At 44.2% G+C, this 16,436-nt stretch overlaps 1 protein-coding gene across 5 annotated transcripts in view; it reads left to right on the top strand.

Annotated features, from left to right (window-relative positions):
* The window catches only part of SCN8A (sodium voltage-gated channel alpha subunit 8), a 236,825-nt gene that overhangs the window by 186,729 nt on the left and 33,660 nt on the right, over nucleotides 1-16,436 (top strand). For 3 of the 5 annotated variants that reach the window (XM_055294786.2, XM_055294787.2, XM_063610469.1), the window contains exons 18-21: nucleotides 513-630; nucleotides 1,172-1,326; nucleotides 4,669-4,842; nucleotides 11,134-11,256. In XM_055294786.2, coding sequence (XP_055150761.1) covers nucleotides 513-630; nucleotides 1,172-1,326; nucleotides 4,669-4,842; nucleotides 11,134-11,256 — 570 coding nt within the window. The remainder of the gene's footprint in view (nucleotides 1-512; nucleotides 631-1,171; nucleotides 1,327-4,668; nucleotides 4,843-11,133; nucleotides 11,257-16,436) is intronic. The other 2 variants (XM_055294788.2, XM_055294789.2) reach the window with 1 other exon arrangement.

Below are 16,436 nucleotides of genomic sequence, written 5' to 3'. Positions count from 1 at the left end.
CAGCCTTGATCCTGTGTGAGAACAAACAGGGTGCTCTCAGCCTTGGGGATTGGTTCAGCTATGGGCTTGGTAGAGAGATTCTGGAATAACCAATTTACTTGGAGAACTAATTCCACCCTCCCAGTATCATTCTAGGCCTTTCCTAAGTGAGGTGGAATCCTAAGATGATCCTGGACCCACCTCTGTCACTTCTGGATCATCTGGGTCAGAGGCTGGGATAAGCCCTCGAGTACTTCCCTGTCATTCATCTGAGTTATAGCCCTGAAACCAACCTATAGCTGCATTTAGCTTTGGGTGGGTCATTGTCGTCTGTGGGTAGGTTTTGATGTTATATCCCATCTGGACAGAAGTTTTGAGGGCCCCTGGATATGGTTTGCTTATCGCGAGTTGTAGTAAGAATTCTAGAGAAGAGTCAGAGCTGGTGCCTCATCCCCACTAGAGGCAGAGTTCTCAGTGTGGAGTGGGCATGTTGCCGCAGAGCTGCCTGATTTCTCTTTTCCTTGCGTGTCTAGAAACTAGATGACACCAGCTCCTCTGAAGGAAGTACCATTGATATCAAACCAGAAGTAGAAGAGGTTCCTGTGGAACAGCCTGAGGAATACTTGGATCCAGATGCCTGCTTCACAGAAGGTGAAAGGGGATGAGGAGGGGATGGGCTTGGGATACTCACGTTGCTCACAGACACAGTTGTGCCAGGGCTAGTGGTGGGCGAGGGGCAGCTCAGTGGCTATCTTCAAGAACTTTGCTCCCCACCCCACCATTTTGAAGGAAACGTAGATTTTTCCCCTATTTGTATCTGACGAGTATATAACAAGTTTCTATTCCAACACTTTTCATTGTCCATTTTCTCTTGGCATCAGCCCGAAAATTTCCATTAGAATGGCCTGTTCTGTCATGGCTGTGCCTGCCTCCTGACTACCTTTTCTCCTCCCTCTCAGTGCTTCTTAGTAGGACATCTTCTTGACTCCAGAGGGCCTTGCCCCATTAGCCTTTGCAGCATAGCCCCAGCCCTGCCACCCTCTCCATTTCTGAATCAGACATTCTGATTCAGCCACTGTCCTCCTGGCTGTGTGGTGGGGCAGCACCTGGCAGGGCCTGGGAGATGGAGGAGAGGGCAGGTCTGGGCGGGGCACGTTTCCACGGTCTGACCTGCCTCTCCCGCTGGTGCCAGGTTGTGTCCAGCGGTTCAAGTGCTGCCAGGTCAACATCGAGGAAGGGCTAGGCAAGTCTTGGTGGATCCTGCGGAAAACCTGCTTCCTCATTGTGGAGCACAACTGGTTTGAGACCTTCATCATCTTCATGATTCTGCTGAGCAGTGGCGCCCTGGTGAGGTCCAGGGGAGAGTGTGAGGAGGGACTGGCTGGGGAAGGGTGTAGAGAAGCCAGTGGGAAAAGGCTGAGGCCAAAGCCCAGTGGCTCTGAAAACAGATTGGCTGTGGTCCCGAGAATAATGATCTGTTAAAGTGCTTTAGGCTGCTACTTTGAGCCTGTGGGATTAGAATCTATACTTGTTCACACTGTGATCCTCTTAGCACTATTCCTCTCATGTGTCCCCACTGCCTGGTTTGCCCCATCCTTAGCAGCCCCTAAAATGAACTTCCCTCTCTTACCTAATGCCCCAAATCTCTTGTTCTTTGCTTTTCGGTTACCCAGGATGGGAGGGAGGTGTTATTCCTCCACTCACTGTCTCTTCACAGCCTACTGGATTTAGAGAACACGTGGCATTAGCAAATGTTTAGAGTCAGATCTCTGGTACAAAGGTTATTTATATTCACATTGTCCTAAGTGCTTATTAATCAGTGAAACATACAAGTCCTGAACACACAGGCCCCTCCACTGCTGAGACTAATTATCTTGGCATTTGCTTTTATTTTTAGCTGGGTTATAACTGAGGAGACCTGGACAGGGTGTGGTGTGAGGGAGCTGCTTGCTGGTTGAATAGTTTTGAGGACAGCAGGGACCAGAGACAGTACACACTTTCCTTAAGGGAAAGGTGCAGAATGCATAATGTTGAAGTGTATTTAAAGAAGGTGGGCACATTCATGTAGGTGTGGAATCAAAGCTTGATCTGGAAGCAAAAAAAAACATAACAAGGGAGAAACCCCCAATTCAGTGTTAAAGATTTTGACAGTGACTTGGGAAGTTTCACTGATTTGTGAGGCAGGAGAATAAGAAAAGCTGAGAGAGGCAGCAGTGCGTATTAAAGACAAGCCCAAGGGTGAAGAAGACAGCTTTCATGAAAAGGACCATGGGAAGTGAGGGGAAGGTTTACACAGGAAGGTGTCAGGATTAAAGTAGGAGGCAAAAAAGATGGCTTGGTAGCCACTGATCTGAGTGAAGGGGAGCCAGACTGCCCCGCCTGCCCCTGGGCCATTTGTTGCATCAACGAGCATTCACACAACACTTCCTGAGGTGCCTCCGAGGCCCCCGAGATGACAGAGGTGACAGCATGGTCTCTGCCCTTAAGAAAAGAGAGGATCAGACTAAGCCGAGTGATTGGAGAAAGGCGTTTTATTATTGTTCTCATTGTTATTCTTCAAATCTAGTAAACAAAAATCTAAACAGTATGACCCATTGTTTGGCTCTTCTCTTTCCCATCTCTACAAAAAAGAATAAAGCAGTAGTGAACTAAAGGTTTTGAACTTTCTTTACTGCTCACCTTTAACAGTTTTTATTTGTCTTAATGATTAGGCAAAGGATATTTGGTTCAGTACCTGCAGACCCTGTGCAACAGTAGGCATGAGATTTAAGAATAACAAAGTGGCCAGGTGCAGTGGCTCACGCCTTAATCCCAGCACTTTAGGAGGCCAAGACGTGCGGATCACCTGAGGTTGGGAGTTTGAGACCAGCCAGACCAATATGGAGAAACCATGTCTCTACTAAAAATACAAAATTAGCTGGGCATGGTGGTGCATGCCTGTAATCCCAGCTACTCGGGAGGCTGAGGCAGGAGAATTGCTTGAACCTGGGAAGCGGAGGTTGCAGTGTGCTGAGATTGTACCATTGCACTCCAGCCTGGGCAACAAGAACGAAACTCCATCTCAAAAAAAAAAAAAAATAAAATAAAAAAATAACAAAATGAAGCCACAGCTAAAATGTCCAAGAAGAAACTAGAACGTGGTTACAATGGGACTAAAGAGAGTGGGGATTAGGGCCCTCAGTGACATGAGATCAGTCTTGGGCATCTCACATACCTTGAATTATAGAAGGGATTTCTAACAGATGGGTTTAAGGGGAAACCTGACATGGAAGCTGTTGCCTTTTTGATTGAGCAAAGGGGATTTATTTGCACTGAGACCCTGAGTAGGACTGTGGAACCCATGACCCCTGTCCCCCCAACTGCCTGTTGATGAAAGTGGAGCCGGGCGTGGTGGCTCACGCCTGTAATCCCAGCACTTTGGGAGGCTGAGGTGGGTGAATCACGAGGTCAGGAGATCGAGACCATCCTGGCTAACATGGTGAAACCTCGTCTCTACTAAAAATACAAAAAAATTAGCCGGGTGTGGTGGCACACGCCTGTAGTCCCAGCTACTCAGGAGGCTGAGGCAGGAGAATGGTGTGAACCCAGGAGGCAGAGGTTGCAGTGAGCCTAGATCACACCACTGCACTCCAGCCTGGGCAACTGAGCAAGACTCCATCTCCAAAAAAAAAAAAAAAGAGAAAGTGGAGCACCCGATACCCATGTGCCTCCATTTTGGAAGGTGAGGCTGCAGACAACCCAATTCTATTCTCCTGGAGCTGTTCAGAGCAGGCACTTCCCATTGTATCACAGAGGACTTCCTCCCACCTCCACAGGTTTTCCTGTGCTTTAGGAATTCCCTCCTCTTGGCACCACACCTGTGTGGTCCACCACTCTGCAGATGGGAATGCTCACACCACCATATAAAGGATTATCCCATTCATGAATGCCAAAGAAATAGTGATAAGATTTTCTTCACCTGAGTATCTCGCACCCATATGACCCTCCACCCATACTGTGGTGTCAAGGGACTAAAAGGAGGAAAGATTTTGTCATGTCTTTTATATATAGTGTTGGTGAGGATGTGGAGAAATTGGAACATTCATATGCTTCTGGTAGGAATGTGAAATGATGCAACCACTTTGGAAAACAGTTTGGCAGTTCCTCAAAAAATTAAACAGTTCCATTCCTGGACATATGCCCTAGAGAATAAAAACATGTCTACATAAAAACCCATACACAGATGTTCACAGCAGCATTGTTCACAATAGAAACAACACACATGTCCATCAGCTGATGAAGGATAAACAAAATGTGGTATATCCATATATTGGACTATTACTCAGCCGTAAGAAGGAAAATCTAGAGAGAGAAAGTAGGTGAGTGGTCGCCTAGGGCTAGGGGGTTGGGGGTTTAGGGGGGCGTTATTTTGGAGGTAATGAAAATGTTCTAAAATTGATTGTGGTGATGGATGCACAACTCTGAATATACTAAAAGGCATTTTAAATGGCTGAATTTTATGATTCGTGGCTTGTATCTCAATAAACCTGTTAAAAAATAAAAAGCCTGTGTAGTGGGGGAGTAAAGCGAAGGAGACAGGGAGCTGATGATAGGCCAGCCCATGTGGGAGGGCTCCCTGAGGATAGCAGTGCTCCCTGTGGCCTGCTTGCCTTTAGGCACTGTCATAGGCAGCTGCTGCCTCTCTTTTAGGCCTTCGAGGACATCTACATTGAGCAGAGAAAGACCATCCGCACCATCCTGGAATATGCTGACAAAGTCTTCACCTATATCTTCATCCTGGAGATGTTGCTCAAGTGGACAGCCTATGGCTTCGTCAAGTTCTTCACCAATGCCTGGTGTTGGCTGGACTTCCTCATTGTGGCTGTAGGTGTCTTGCTTTCTGTTTCCCACCCCTTCCAGCAGGAACACAGAAACAGGGGTCTCTCTTTTTCTAATGGCAGTAGCTGCCCTGGGCCCAGGTTATAGATCAAGATGTAGATGTAGGTGTGGGTAAAGTTCCTTTCATAGCACTCAGATCTTCATTTTAGGAAGGGGAACTCTGAAGTCCCTGCGTTTGCTCCAGGGGAACTAACCAACCAACTCTTAAGTCTGGTGGGTTTGGCTTAACTTAGATTCAGAGATTAGGAGAAGTGGAATCACTGATCTTAAAGGCCCTTGTTACTAGGCTGGGGACAGGAAAGTTCTTGCCCCAGGCCAGCAAGATGTCCTCTTTTTGTGGCTGGGAGAAGGGGTGAGAGAATGAAATGGGGGCTGCTGGGACGAAGGTGGTAGTGGGATCTCTGTGGTCTCTCCTGCTGACCATTCCCATGAACACTTCCATCCAACTCAAGTCTTGATACCAGACTCATCCAAACAAGTCAGTTTATTAGGCGAGGGGAGTTCATACTGAAATAAAGTCCCCCCTTCTTCCCACACGTTGCCATTCTACAGTGATCATGAAACTTGAGAAATCCTTTTTTCCTCCAGGTTCCAAGACTATCTCCGAGGTTTGCTGGCCATGACCTCCTATGTTTTTTCCAGGTTGGAAGTGACATCCTCTCTAACTCTTTCTCACCCCACCATCACTTGTCCCTTGTCAGCTTTACTAAGGATGATGACTGTTCTCTTATTCTATGTAATAACTAAAGCTTCTTTCTTTCAGCCAAATCAGCATTTTAAAGAAAGGATGAATGGGATTTGTAGGACCAGGGCCTATGGAAAATTTACTTCCTTCTGAGGGCTGTGAAGTGCCAAGAAAGTAGAACGGTGGAGACTAGACTGGTCATGTAGAATGCAGGTTTCATTGGCTGCATGGTGAACTACCTGTAGAGTACCTCTGGGATCCAGGATAGAGCAGCATAGAAATGTCTCCGATGGCAGGTGCCCAACACTGAGCCATGATTTCTGCTCTATAAATGGATTTCTTTTCCAATACATTGTCTGCAATTTCCATGGTTAATGACCCCCTTCCCAGAACTGTCACTGTGCCCTCAGTTGCATCCCCATTTCAAAAAGCCAGCCTTTGGGAAATGCCTAAATGAGGTCAGGAGCCCAGCCCTAGAGGGTACCAGTGTGAGACCCTCGCAGCGAGAGATGTTAGCACTCTCTCCAGTAACTGTTGATACCATCCTGTGGTGGAAGGACCTGTACCTCCCACAGACAGAAAGCTGGAACTCTAAGACTTAAAGAATGGGCTTGAGATGAGATCCAGAGAGCCAAAGTGAGACTGGGCCAGTTCTCTTTCTAGAGAAAGGGGAAGTGCCATAGAGTCTTCATTTCACAGTAGCTCCTCAGGACTACCTGGCGTCAGGCGGGACACCTGAACTCAAACTGGTACTCCCAGCTGCCTGGGGAGGCTGTGATTTGAAACAGAGCTTCCCCACCGTGACCTACCCTCACCAGAACACGTTCTTCTCTTTCCCCTAGGGTGAGCTACCCAGAATTTGAGGATGTTGATCAGGTATCCCACATGCCCCTGCTAAACAAATAAGCTGCTAAAGCACTAACAGTCCTACACATTAGCATTTATTTATTTTTTGAGATGAGGTCTTACTCTGTCACCCAGCCTCGAGTGCAGTGGCACCATCTCTGCTCACTGCAGCCTCTGCCTCCTGGGCTCACACAATCCTCACATGTCAGCCTCCCAAGTAGCTGGGGCTGCAGGCACACACCACCATGCCTGGCTAATTTTTGTATCTTGGGTAGAGATGGAGTTTCACCATGTTGCCCAGGCTGGTCTGGAACTCCTTGGCCTCCCAAAGTGTTGGGTTTCCAGACATGAGCCACTGTGCCCAGCCAGCATTTATTTCACAAACGTTTTTATGACTTTTTATACGAGGTGGAAGGGGGTAAAGAGCATGGGACAGGCATGCACCCAACTGACACTAATTCATCAGTTCCTCTAGCTTTTGGGGGTTGCTTGATCATTACATTACAGTGGTGCCCAACTGGCTCCTGTGAAGACCTCTGTGCCAGTTATTAGTAAGTAATATAGTTGAATGCCATTATCTGTGTAGAACTGCTCCAGAAACAATAAGGAGAAATAGAGGTTATCCTTGTTGCAAGCATGTTCCCAGCCCCTGGGGAGCTTACACTAGCTTCCATAGCAACTATGGCCTGATTCCAGGCTTGTGCTAGGTCGGGGGACATTCCCAGGCCATCACAGTGGCTCCAATCGCTGCCACTTTTGAGTTGTGGATGGACAATTAGTCTTGGCCTGTCACCTGAACAGCTGGAACCGCTGGACTTTTTGGTGTCCATTTCAGTAGTGTCTGGTTTCTTTGGCATTTTAGAACATCCAGAAGGTTAGGTCCTAACTTAACACCATCCACTGGTGACTTGATGTCTGAGTCTGTTACTCATCGCATTTGTTTTCCTAATTGATTTTCATTCTTCCTTGTTGCCCCTTAAAGCTGTGAGTACTTTTCAGAGTCATGGGATTATCCAGATGACTTCCAAGGTTAATTCCTTTTATTTATAAGCCGTATGAGTTCCCAAACAAGGAAAACATTCTGTTTTGCTCAGGTCCTTGGCTGCATTGGAGATTGTGTCCTGTAAAAGAATTTTGGCATCTTTTCCCCAGGACATTTATCCCACTGTATATGGAGATCAGCAAGCCTGTCGGTTCCGGAAATGGGGACTTGCAGAGACCACATGCCTCATCCTGAATTCAGACTGCTGAAAACATTCTCCGTTTGAAAATATTCACATCATTTTGGAAAAATCACCTAATGTCTTTCCCCCTTTTTTTCCAGCCTGCAACCATAGATGCCCTGAATTTATTTATTTTTTCATTTTTAAAATTTTTTTAGGTAGGTCTCACCCTGCTGCCCAGGCTGGAGTACAGTGGCACAATCATGGCTCACTGCAGCCTCAAAGTCCTGGGCTCAAGCAGCCTTCCCACCTCAGCCTGCTGAGTAGCTGGGACTACAGACACGTGCCATGGCGCCCAGCTTGATGCCCTGAATTTGATGTCTCCTCAATTCCTTTGTTGTTGTTGTTGTTTGTTTGGTTTTTTTAGGTTTGATTCTTTCCTTAAAGAATACTTTAAGCAATGTTAGGATTATCTCCAGGAAGGGCTTAACAGAGACTCAGAGGATTATAAGAGAGCCCTCAACTGCTAAAGAATAACCCAGATAAGACCCTTATTGATCCCGTCCTGGGCCAGATTAATCAGCTGAGTAACAGCTTATCTCTCAGCAACATTTACAGCCAGCCACTGAATTGGCCCTTAGACCTCCTCCTTCATTCTCCACACTGTGGGCTATTTGTTATCAGATAAGTCACCCATCCTGAAGAGCTGGGATCTTCTTACCTTATATGGTGCCTATAGCCACTCAAAGCTTAGTTTCTTGGAATCTTTACCTGACAAAGTTTTGTAAAATGAAGCTGACCCAGGGCACTGTTGAGTCCAGGTTACATGGTTGAGAAAGAATAGCTTCCCTTCAGATATACTTATTAAGGCCTCATGAAGAATCTGGCAACTTTCAATTCTTTTGGAGTTAAGAGTTGGCTGCACTTGGCAATAATAGGGAAGTAGATACCTCCATATAAATTCTTACTGATAATGATGGACGGATGGAGAGAAAGGGATTAGTTGGTGCTACTGTGTTCTAGATAGGGCTTTTGTGGCCCATAGTTTAGGCAGACATTGAACTCTGGACCATCTGCCTTTCCAAGAAAATTAGGGTAGCCTAATAGGGCAACATTTACTTCCAGACTTGCTTTGGACACTGCCCAGGGCTTCAGAGAAGATAACTACACTGGTGGATTATGGGCACATGCATAGATCAAGGTTCATACCCCTTTTTATTTTTTATTGATTTTATTATTATTATTATTTTGAGATGGAGTTTCTCTCTTGTTGCCTAGGTTGGAGTGCAGTGGCACCATCATCGCTCACTGCAACCTCTGCCTCCCGGGTTCAAGCAATTCTCCTGCCTCAGCCTCCCAAGCAGCTGGGATTATAGGCGTGTGCCACCATGCCCAGTTAATTTATTTTTGTATTTTTAGTAGAAATGGGGTTTCACTATGTTGGCTAGGCTAGTCTCAAATTTCTGGCCTCAACTGATCCACCCACCTCGGCCACAACACCCGGCCATACCTGTTTTTTAAATCGAAACCTTTACACCTGCTCATCCTGACCCTTGCTAGGTCATTCACCTTCCACTTCTACCCCCTGCCAGTCATGCTGCTTGATTATGTCTTCAATTTTTTAAAAATTGTGTGTGTGCAATTCACAGACACAGGATCAAAGAAGTAAAGCCCTAGAATAGAGTTAAAAAGCAGCAAATGAAACTAAGCTGTAGATTGTTTCTTTTTTTTCCTCTCTAAATTTTCTTTAAAATATCATCAATTTAAGTAAGCTAAGCTGATCTGCAACCACCACTTCCCAGTAGGAAGAATTTAAGAGCTGTTGATGGAAATATCTTAACCTATCCTAGAATTTGTGTTGTAAGAAACCCAGAACCCAGCCAGGCATGGTGGCTCAAGCCTGTAATCCCAGCACTCTGGGAGGCCAAGGCAGGCGAATCACCTGAGGTCAGGAGTTTGAGACCAGCCTGGCCAACACAGTGAAACCCCATCTCTACTAAATATACAAAATTAGCCAGGCATGGTGGCACATGCCTGTAATCCCAGCTACTCACCCAGGAGGCTGAGGCAGGGAGAATTGCTTGAACCCAGGAGGTGGAAGTTGCAGTGAGCCAAGATTGCGCCATTGCACTCCAGCCTGAGCGACAGAGTGAGACTTCGTCTCAAAAAAAAAAAAAAAAAAAAAAGGAAACCCAGAACCCAAACATTCTGGAGTTTGACTAACTAAACGTATTTTTAGGTCTGCCCTCCCCTGAAGAATTCTGTAACTCTCAGCTCAGGCCCAGGCAGGCATAAATGTAGTTAGCATGGTGTTGCGAAGGCATCGTGGTCACTGCTGTGAGAGCTCTGGTAGAACAAGGTAAGTTTGCCTCTGGCAGAGCAGGAAAGTGTTTGACCATACGTCTAAGCCTGGAGGTCTGCAGGCTTCTTCCCCCTGGTACGGCAACATATTCAACTCTGGATTGTCCAGATAGTCCTGTTGGAACGTTGTCGTGTAACCTGCCCACTGGGGACGTGACCTATCTGTGGAAGAAAAAGCACTGGCCTGGGAGTCCGGCAGTGGAGGTCTTTAATCTTGGCTGCAGAACTGCCAGTGTAACCCTGGGCAAATTCTTGTGTACGGGTCTCAATTTCCTCATCTATCAAATTTTTTTCCAATAATTCTTCCAGCTATTATTCTAATGATAAAAGTTATAGAAGATTGACATGGAAATGACAGACCTGAGGATAATTCATTTTGGACTGTTCTGGAAGGAAGGAATGAGAATTATAAGGAAAAGTATGGATTCAGTTGTCCAGACTCACCCAAGTTCTTGTGGCCATGGAGGGGTCCTGGTTATAGTTAAAAGTCAGAAGGGTTATTGTAGTTAAAAGTGAGAGATAGAAGGATGTATTTAAAAGATAGAGATAGAACTCACTTAAGTGAGTTCTCATGGAGCCACAGTTCTTCTTGGGAACTGCAAGTCAGCCATGGTACTTATTGAACGTTTTCATTGTTGTTAATGTCGTGATGCATCAAATTCTCAAACAAATGGTTTTTTGTCAACCAGGAGTAAGAGAGCTTGTCCCTCTTGGAAAGCCAGTGGTGAATGAGCTGAGGAGGGGGCAGCTTGTGTGCAGTATGTGTATTTATCTGTATTCTTTTCCATAGGTACCATTAAATTTGTCTGGCTTAATTTAATGGGGACTTCTGGGACCTGCAGAGACTGTAAAGGGCGAGGGTAAGGCTCTTGTCGTCTGTTCAGGCTCCTCTCCTTCCAGTGGAACTTCCTCATTCTCTCCCTCTCCCGTCAGCCTCTCCCCTTTTCCAACTTGTGTGTGTGTTCTACCGCTTTCTCGATTTTCTCTTCCCTCTTGTTTTTTCTTCTGCCTCTCAACCACCTTTCCTTCCAGGTCGTTTGAGTCAAGTTGAAATAGGCAGCTGGTGTTACCCACTTCCTCTACCTGGGGGGCCCAATCTGTGTCTTCAGTGCTAGGGGCTTTATTCTAACACTCTGGAACCTCTGTTTTCTTTTTTTTTTTTTTTTCTTTTTTTTTTTGTTACCTTTTTTGTTTTTGTTTTTCTCTTCTGTTTCTGTGTAGGTCTCTTTAGTCAGCCTTATAGCTAATGCCCTGGGCTACTCGGAACTAGGTGCCATAAAGTCCCTTAGGACCCTAAGAGCTTTGAGACCCTTAAGAGCCTTATCACGATTTGAAGGGATGAGGGTAAGATACTAAGAGCAGCTGATCCTTCTGCATGCCAATGGAAACTGTTTAAGCATGCTAGAACTGATCACATGGTGGAAAGATCATTCAAACACGAATTCTGTGATGCAGCTGCTGATTTGATCCTCCACTCTCTTCCCCACACCTGCCCCGTGCAAAGGGGAATTGCGTTAAGCTGCCTCATCACATTAATATTGGCCCCACTCCCAACAACATGCCATCGCAGAACATGTTAACATTGGCTATTCTCATTTGGCCTGGCTTACCTGTAGCACTCGGGGCGGCTTTCTGGGCTGTTGATTTAATAGGGAGAATCACCAGGTGCAAAGAAGGGGAATTGTAACCCACAGACCCACTGAAAAGCACAGGCTTCAGGCAGGAAGAGTGCTGTGTAGGGGCATCAGCCAGGTGGGGACTGTGGCCTTGGGGTCACTGAGAAAGCAGCTGAGAATGGGCTTGAAGACATGATGGCAGGCCTGGAATTGGGGATGGAGCAGAATTTGGCATGGCCCTGGGAGAAGAAATGCTTTTCTTTCTATTCAGATTCCTCTTATTGCACCTTGTTGTTCTCAGCCCAGTCCCATACGGACTGGCAGCCTCTGTCTGATAGCAAAGCTTTTTTCCTCACCCCCAACCCCTCTGCCCATGCTGTATGGTCCCCTAACACTGTCAAAACAACAACCAGGTATGATGCTAGATGACTGAATATCAGCTAGTTCTCCTGAAATTTCTTGATCCCTCTTATTCCTGCTTTGGTGATACTCCACCCAAAACAATACAGGGTGTTGTCACCCCACCAACTTAGAAACAAGGTGCCTTCTTGGTGCCATTTTCTTGTCTCTTTTGGTTTAAACAATTGTGCATGTGCGTGCGTGCGTGCGCACACGCGCACACACACACAGACACTAAAAAGTCAATTTCTTAAAATCAAAGGGGCAACTGGCTTTGGTGGTAACAGTTGTCCTGTGGTGATCAGAGAGAGGTCTGTTATACTTAACGAGACCAAGAAAACTCGCTTCAATTCAGATGTTGAATACATGCAGGAGAGCAAACCAGAGGATATATTTTTAAATGTGCAAACCTCAGAATGTAGGAATAAAAATTAAACTGTTACAATAGTCTACATGAAGCAAGACCGATTGGAAAAACTAGATACCAGGACAGTGCTGCTACATTCATTCCTCATCTGTGATCCCTGGCTGTTACTCCATGAAGCCACCCACAGTTGCATAGGAAGATGAAAACGTAATTGGGACTTGGGAATTCTATTATGTTAATTTATCCAGACAAATGCTTTTTGCAACAAATTCGTGTTTCTTCTGTAGCACAGTCACAGTTTGGTTTACTAAATGTAAGCTTTCTGCAACTCTCCTGAAACCATCTGCAGGAAGGGCAGTTCCACTGTAGTGTAAATTTATTTTAATTTTTCCAAAAACTGGGGATTTTAAGACTTTGTCCCACAGATAAGAGAGGTTTTAGAAGGTGCGCAATAAGGTCATTGCTATGCTCAGGCTAAATTTAGGAAGAGAGTTTATTACACAAGATTCAGTGGTTTAGACAGCCACGGTGAGATTGAAAATGTGGTTAAAATGCTCTTTTCTGCTCCCTGCACCTTTGCACATTTTCCAGAGGGAGCTAATAAAATGTTTTAATAAACCATACTGGTTTTGTTATAAAGTTGATAATCCACTTTGGTGGCTGAAAAACTGAGGACAAGATGCAGCCAAAAGAAGTGCACGGAAGACAGTACTCGTCCTGAGCTCCTCCGCATCCCCTTACGGTGATCCCTGATCTCCCAAAAAGAGACTGGTAATACCCGAAGAAATCCCCCCATCCCCTACAAAAGAAATGCCCATGTGACCCATCTGACGCTTGTTACTAACTCTTTCCCTCTAGACGCTCGTTACTGTCAGCCCTGTCCAGGCAGGCAGAAGCAGTCCTCATGGCCGCTGAGGCCAGTTTGCTCATGAGGCAGTTCCTTGAATAACCTGGATGCAGAAGCCGTTTTCGGAGCCACACCTCTTCCCTTTAGCTGCCCCTTCTTTCTGTACCTTTCCCGGACCCTCAGTTTCCAGTCCCCTAAAAACTTTCATTTTTCAACTTGAAAGTAGTTTCGGAGCTTGGAGGTCCCGAATGAATAATCAGAACAGTAGATAATTTTATTTGAAAAGCATTACGATGTTTTATTTGAAAAGCGTCTACATCAAGATTTTTTTCGGTAAGATAGTATGGGCAAGAACAAGTTTGAACCCAAAGCTGGAATTTAAAACAATAAATGTGCATGAAGGGAAGCTTTGGAATAAGAGTGCCACCTCATTTGGTTGACTCCAGCCAACTGACAGACAGTATTGACCATGGCTGGTTGGGCAGGTGAAAAGGGATCAGGGATCCATTCCTGCCCTGCAGGTTTCCTAGTTCTTCTGTGGAGGAGTAACTGCAAGAAGGAAAGATTGGATTTGGCTAAGCTTATAGTAAGTTCCCCAGTAATAAACAGAATTAGGTACACACGTTTTATTTAAATGTTATTTTTCTATGGGGCACTTTTTTTTATTCTTTGGTTTTGGTTCTTCTATATGCCAACACTTGAGAGATTACCTTTAGAATATTTTAAACAAGAAATCTTCATAAACTGAACACCATCCATGCAGATGGGCTCAACTGTCACTGTGCTGCTCCAGTTACAGACTCAGAGCTTCACTTGAGAGGGAGCATATGACCCAAGCCTGTCCTGGGACACTGACTTCAGTCTCCTCTTCTTCCTCAAACCAAAGACCAGGAAGACTGAAGCACTTGTGCTATAGGCAAAGGAATACTTAATGTAGTTCTTTGCTTTTCTCTCCTCCATAGTAATCTTCATTTAAAGATTTCGCTGTGCTGTTAAATTTTTGAGGGTATATAATATTAGTGCCATGAAACATGCATGCATTTTTGTTGATTGTCAGTACATAGTTGTCCATTAAAGCCATGTTCCCTCTGCCAGATATTAAAAGCCAGCTGACAGATTTTATAGGATTTAATGAGCAACAATAATGTCCAAAACATTATAGAGAAGACAAAAATACTGTAAGAATTAATATCCATTGGAATTTTCTCATCAATTAAATGGGATTTGTATCAATTGCCAAGTATAAACTTCCATTGATAAAAGTAACTTTTTATAGATTACTAAAACCTAGCTTTGAGTGATATTTCCATGTCTAGTTCTTAACAATAATAGATTTCATGATAATTAAAGGCAATGTAGAATAACTAGAGAGCTTGTGTAGAAAAGAGAGGATCAAATTCATTAAGTGCTACCAATGGAAATTTGAATTATCATTTATAATATATATTTAGTGTGAGAGTTCAAAATAAGAAATATGATCTCTTGCCCAGTGGTTGCTGAGAATAACAGCACAATGATCATTACATACAGAGCACAGTTAAATAGTTTCTACTTAACATATTGCAGCTTATCAGCTAATGTTCAAAGCAAGGAAGAATTATTAGTACATTTAATCAACCCTGGGCTGGGCACGGTGTCTTATGCCTGTAATCCCAGAACTTTTGGAGGCCGGGGTGGGCGGATCACTTTGAGGTCAGGAGTTCGAGACCAGCCTGGCCAACATGGCAGAACTCCACCTCTACTGAAAATACAAAAGTTAGCCGGGCGCAGTAGCACGCACCTGTAGTCCCAGTTACTCGGGAGGCTGAGGCAGGAGAATCACTTGAACCCAAGAAGGGGAGGTTTCAGTGAGCCGAGATCGCACCACTGCACTCCAGCCTGGTCGACAGAGTGAGACCCTTTCTCAAAAAAAGTAAAAATTTAAAAATTAATCAACTCTGTTTCTGTTTTATTCATAATACTAAGGTAAAAAGTTTTCCTCTGGTTATGATTAAAGTACATTTGCATCTTATAAAACTTTGGATTTTATAGGATTTTATATCAGAGAATAAGGCTCTGAATATTTTTGTATATTGATTCACTTGATCAAATGGATCAATATATAAAATTTTCTATATACTTTATGAGAATAAAAGTTCAAAGAGATCACTTCGTTAATTTTTCTTCCCTGCGGTAAATATTAACCCATATTTAACTGTAACCTATAGTATGTAGGACAGGTTAGACTGGGTTTGAGTAGAAGCTGAAGATCATTCTCTGCATAGTCAGAAGAGTTCCTAGAGGAAGTAGGTTCTGAATTGAGATTAAAAAGCAATATGCCTCGGTTTCAAGTCTTTGGGGCCTACTTCCTATGCCACATTTGTAATGGTCTAACAGAAAGTCATGATCTGCCACCTAAGGTCTACTGCGAAATGCTGTCACATAGACTTGAGCTTTTGAATCTTTACATAATCTACTCCCGTATTGTTTGAGAAATTATTTTTCCATTTGTGGATCATCCTCCTTTTGCCTGTTCTTTTGCACATTTCATTGCTTTTTGGTGCTCCCGCCAAAGGGTGAGCAACTGTAGAATGAAGAGGTAAATTCAAATCTGAGTAAATGACAAATTTGGTAACATAAATAAATATGAATATCATTCTTCAAAAAAAAGTGAAGGTTTTCCAGATTTCAGATATCCTGGCTTTCCTTGCTCAACATAATAAACAACAAAGTAATAAACACTTTATACTAATGGCAGAGCTGTCAGATCTAGAAGAGATTTCTTGGTCTAAGAATTAAGAAATAACTGCCTCTCAGTCTAAAGGCCTTAATATATGAATTGGAGAAACACAAAATGAATATTTTAATCTAAAAGGAAGAGTGACTCCTTAGCAGAAGAATATCATTGCATTTTTTACACAAGATAGAACAGGTAGCTGTGATCAGCCACATGTCCTGATGAGTGACAATGCAGTCTAAGGCAAAACCAAAAGATAAGGAAAATCTAAACTCTAAATTGTGTGCTGCTCTGACTGATACTGTAAAGCAAAATCAAAGTTGAAAACAACCCAGAAACTTTGATTCCTAAGGGGTTTTTTTCTTTTGCTTTTTTTTTATTCCTGAGCTTACTGTAGTCAGTGACTTTTAGTAATATGCCAATTTTTTTTTAGTTTCAAGAGCAGTGATGATCTAACCCAAAACTCTCTTAAAAACTTTAAGTCATCCCTATTTCTAATACACTGTGATGAGTGGAGTCAAGGCCTGAAATGAGCAGAGAGACGACAGCATTAGCCTAGCAGGGAGCGACTCCGATTTA

Source organism: Symphalangus syndactylus, chromosome 10 (genome assembly GCF_028878055.3).
Source record: "Symphalangus syndactylus isolate Jambi chromosome 10, NHGRI_mSymSyn1-v2.1_pri, whole genome shotgun sequence".
Taxonomy (NCBI): domain Eukaryota; kingdom Metazoa; phylum Chordata; class Mammalia; order Primates; family Hylobatidae; genus Symphalangus; species Symphalangus syndactylus.
The sequence above is the reverse complement of the archived record's forward strand: the minus strand, read 5'-3'. Positions and strand labels throughout refer to the sequence as shown.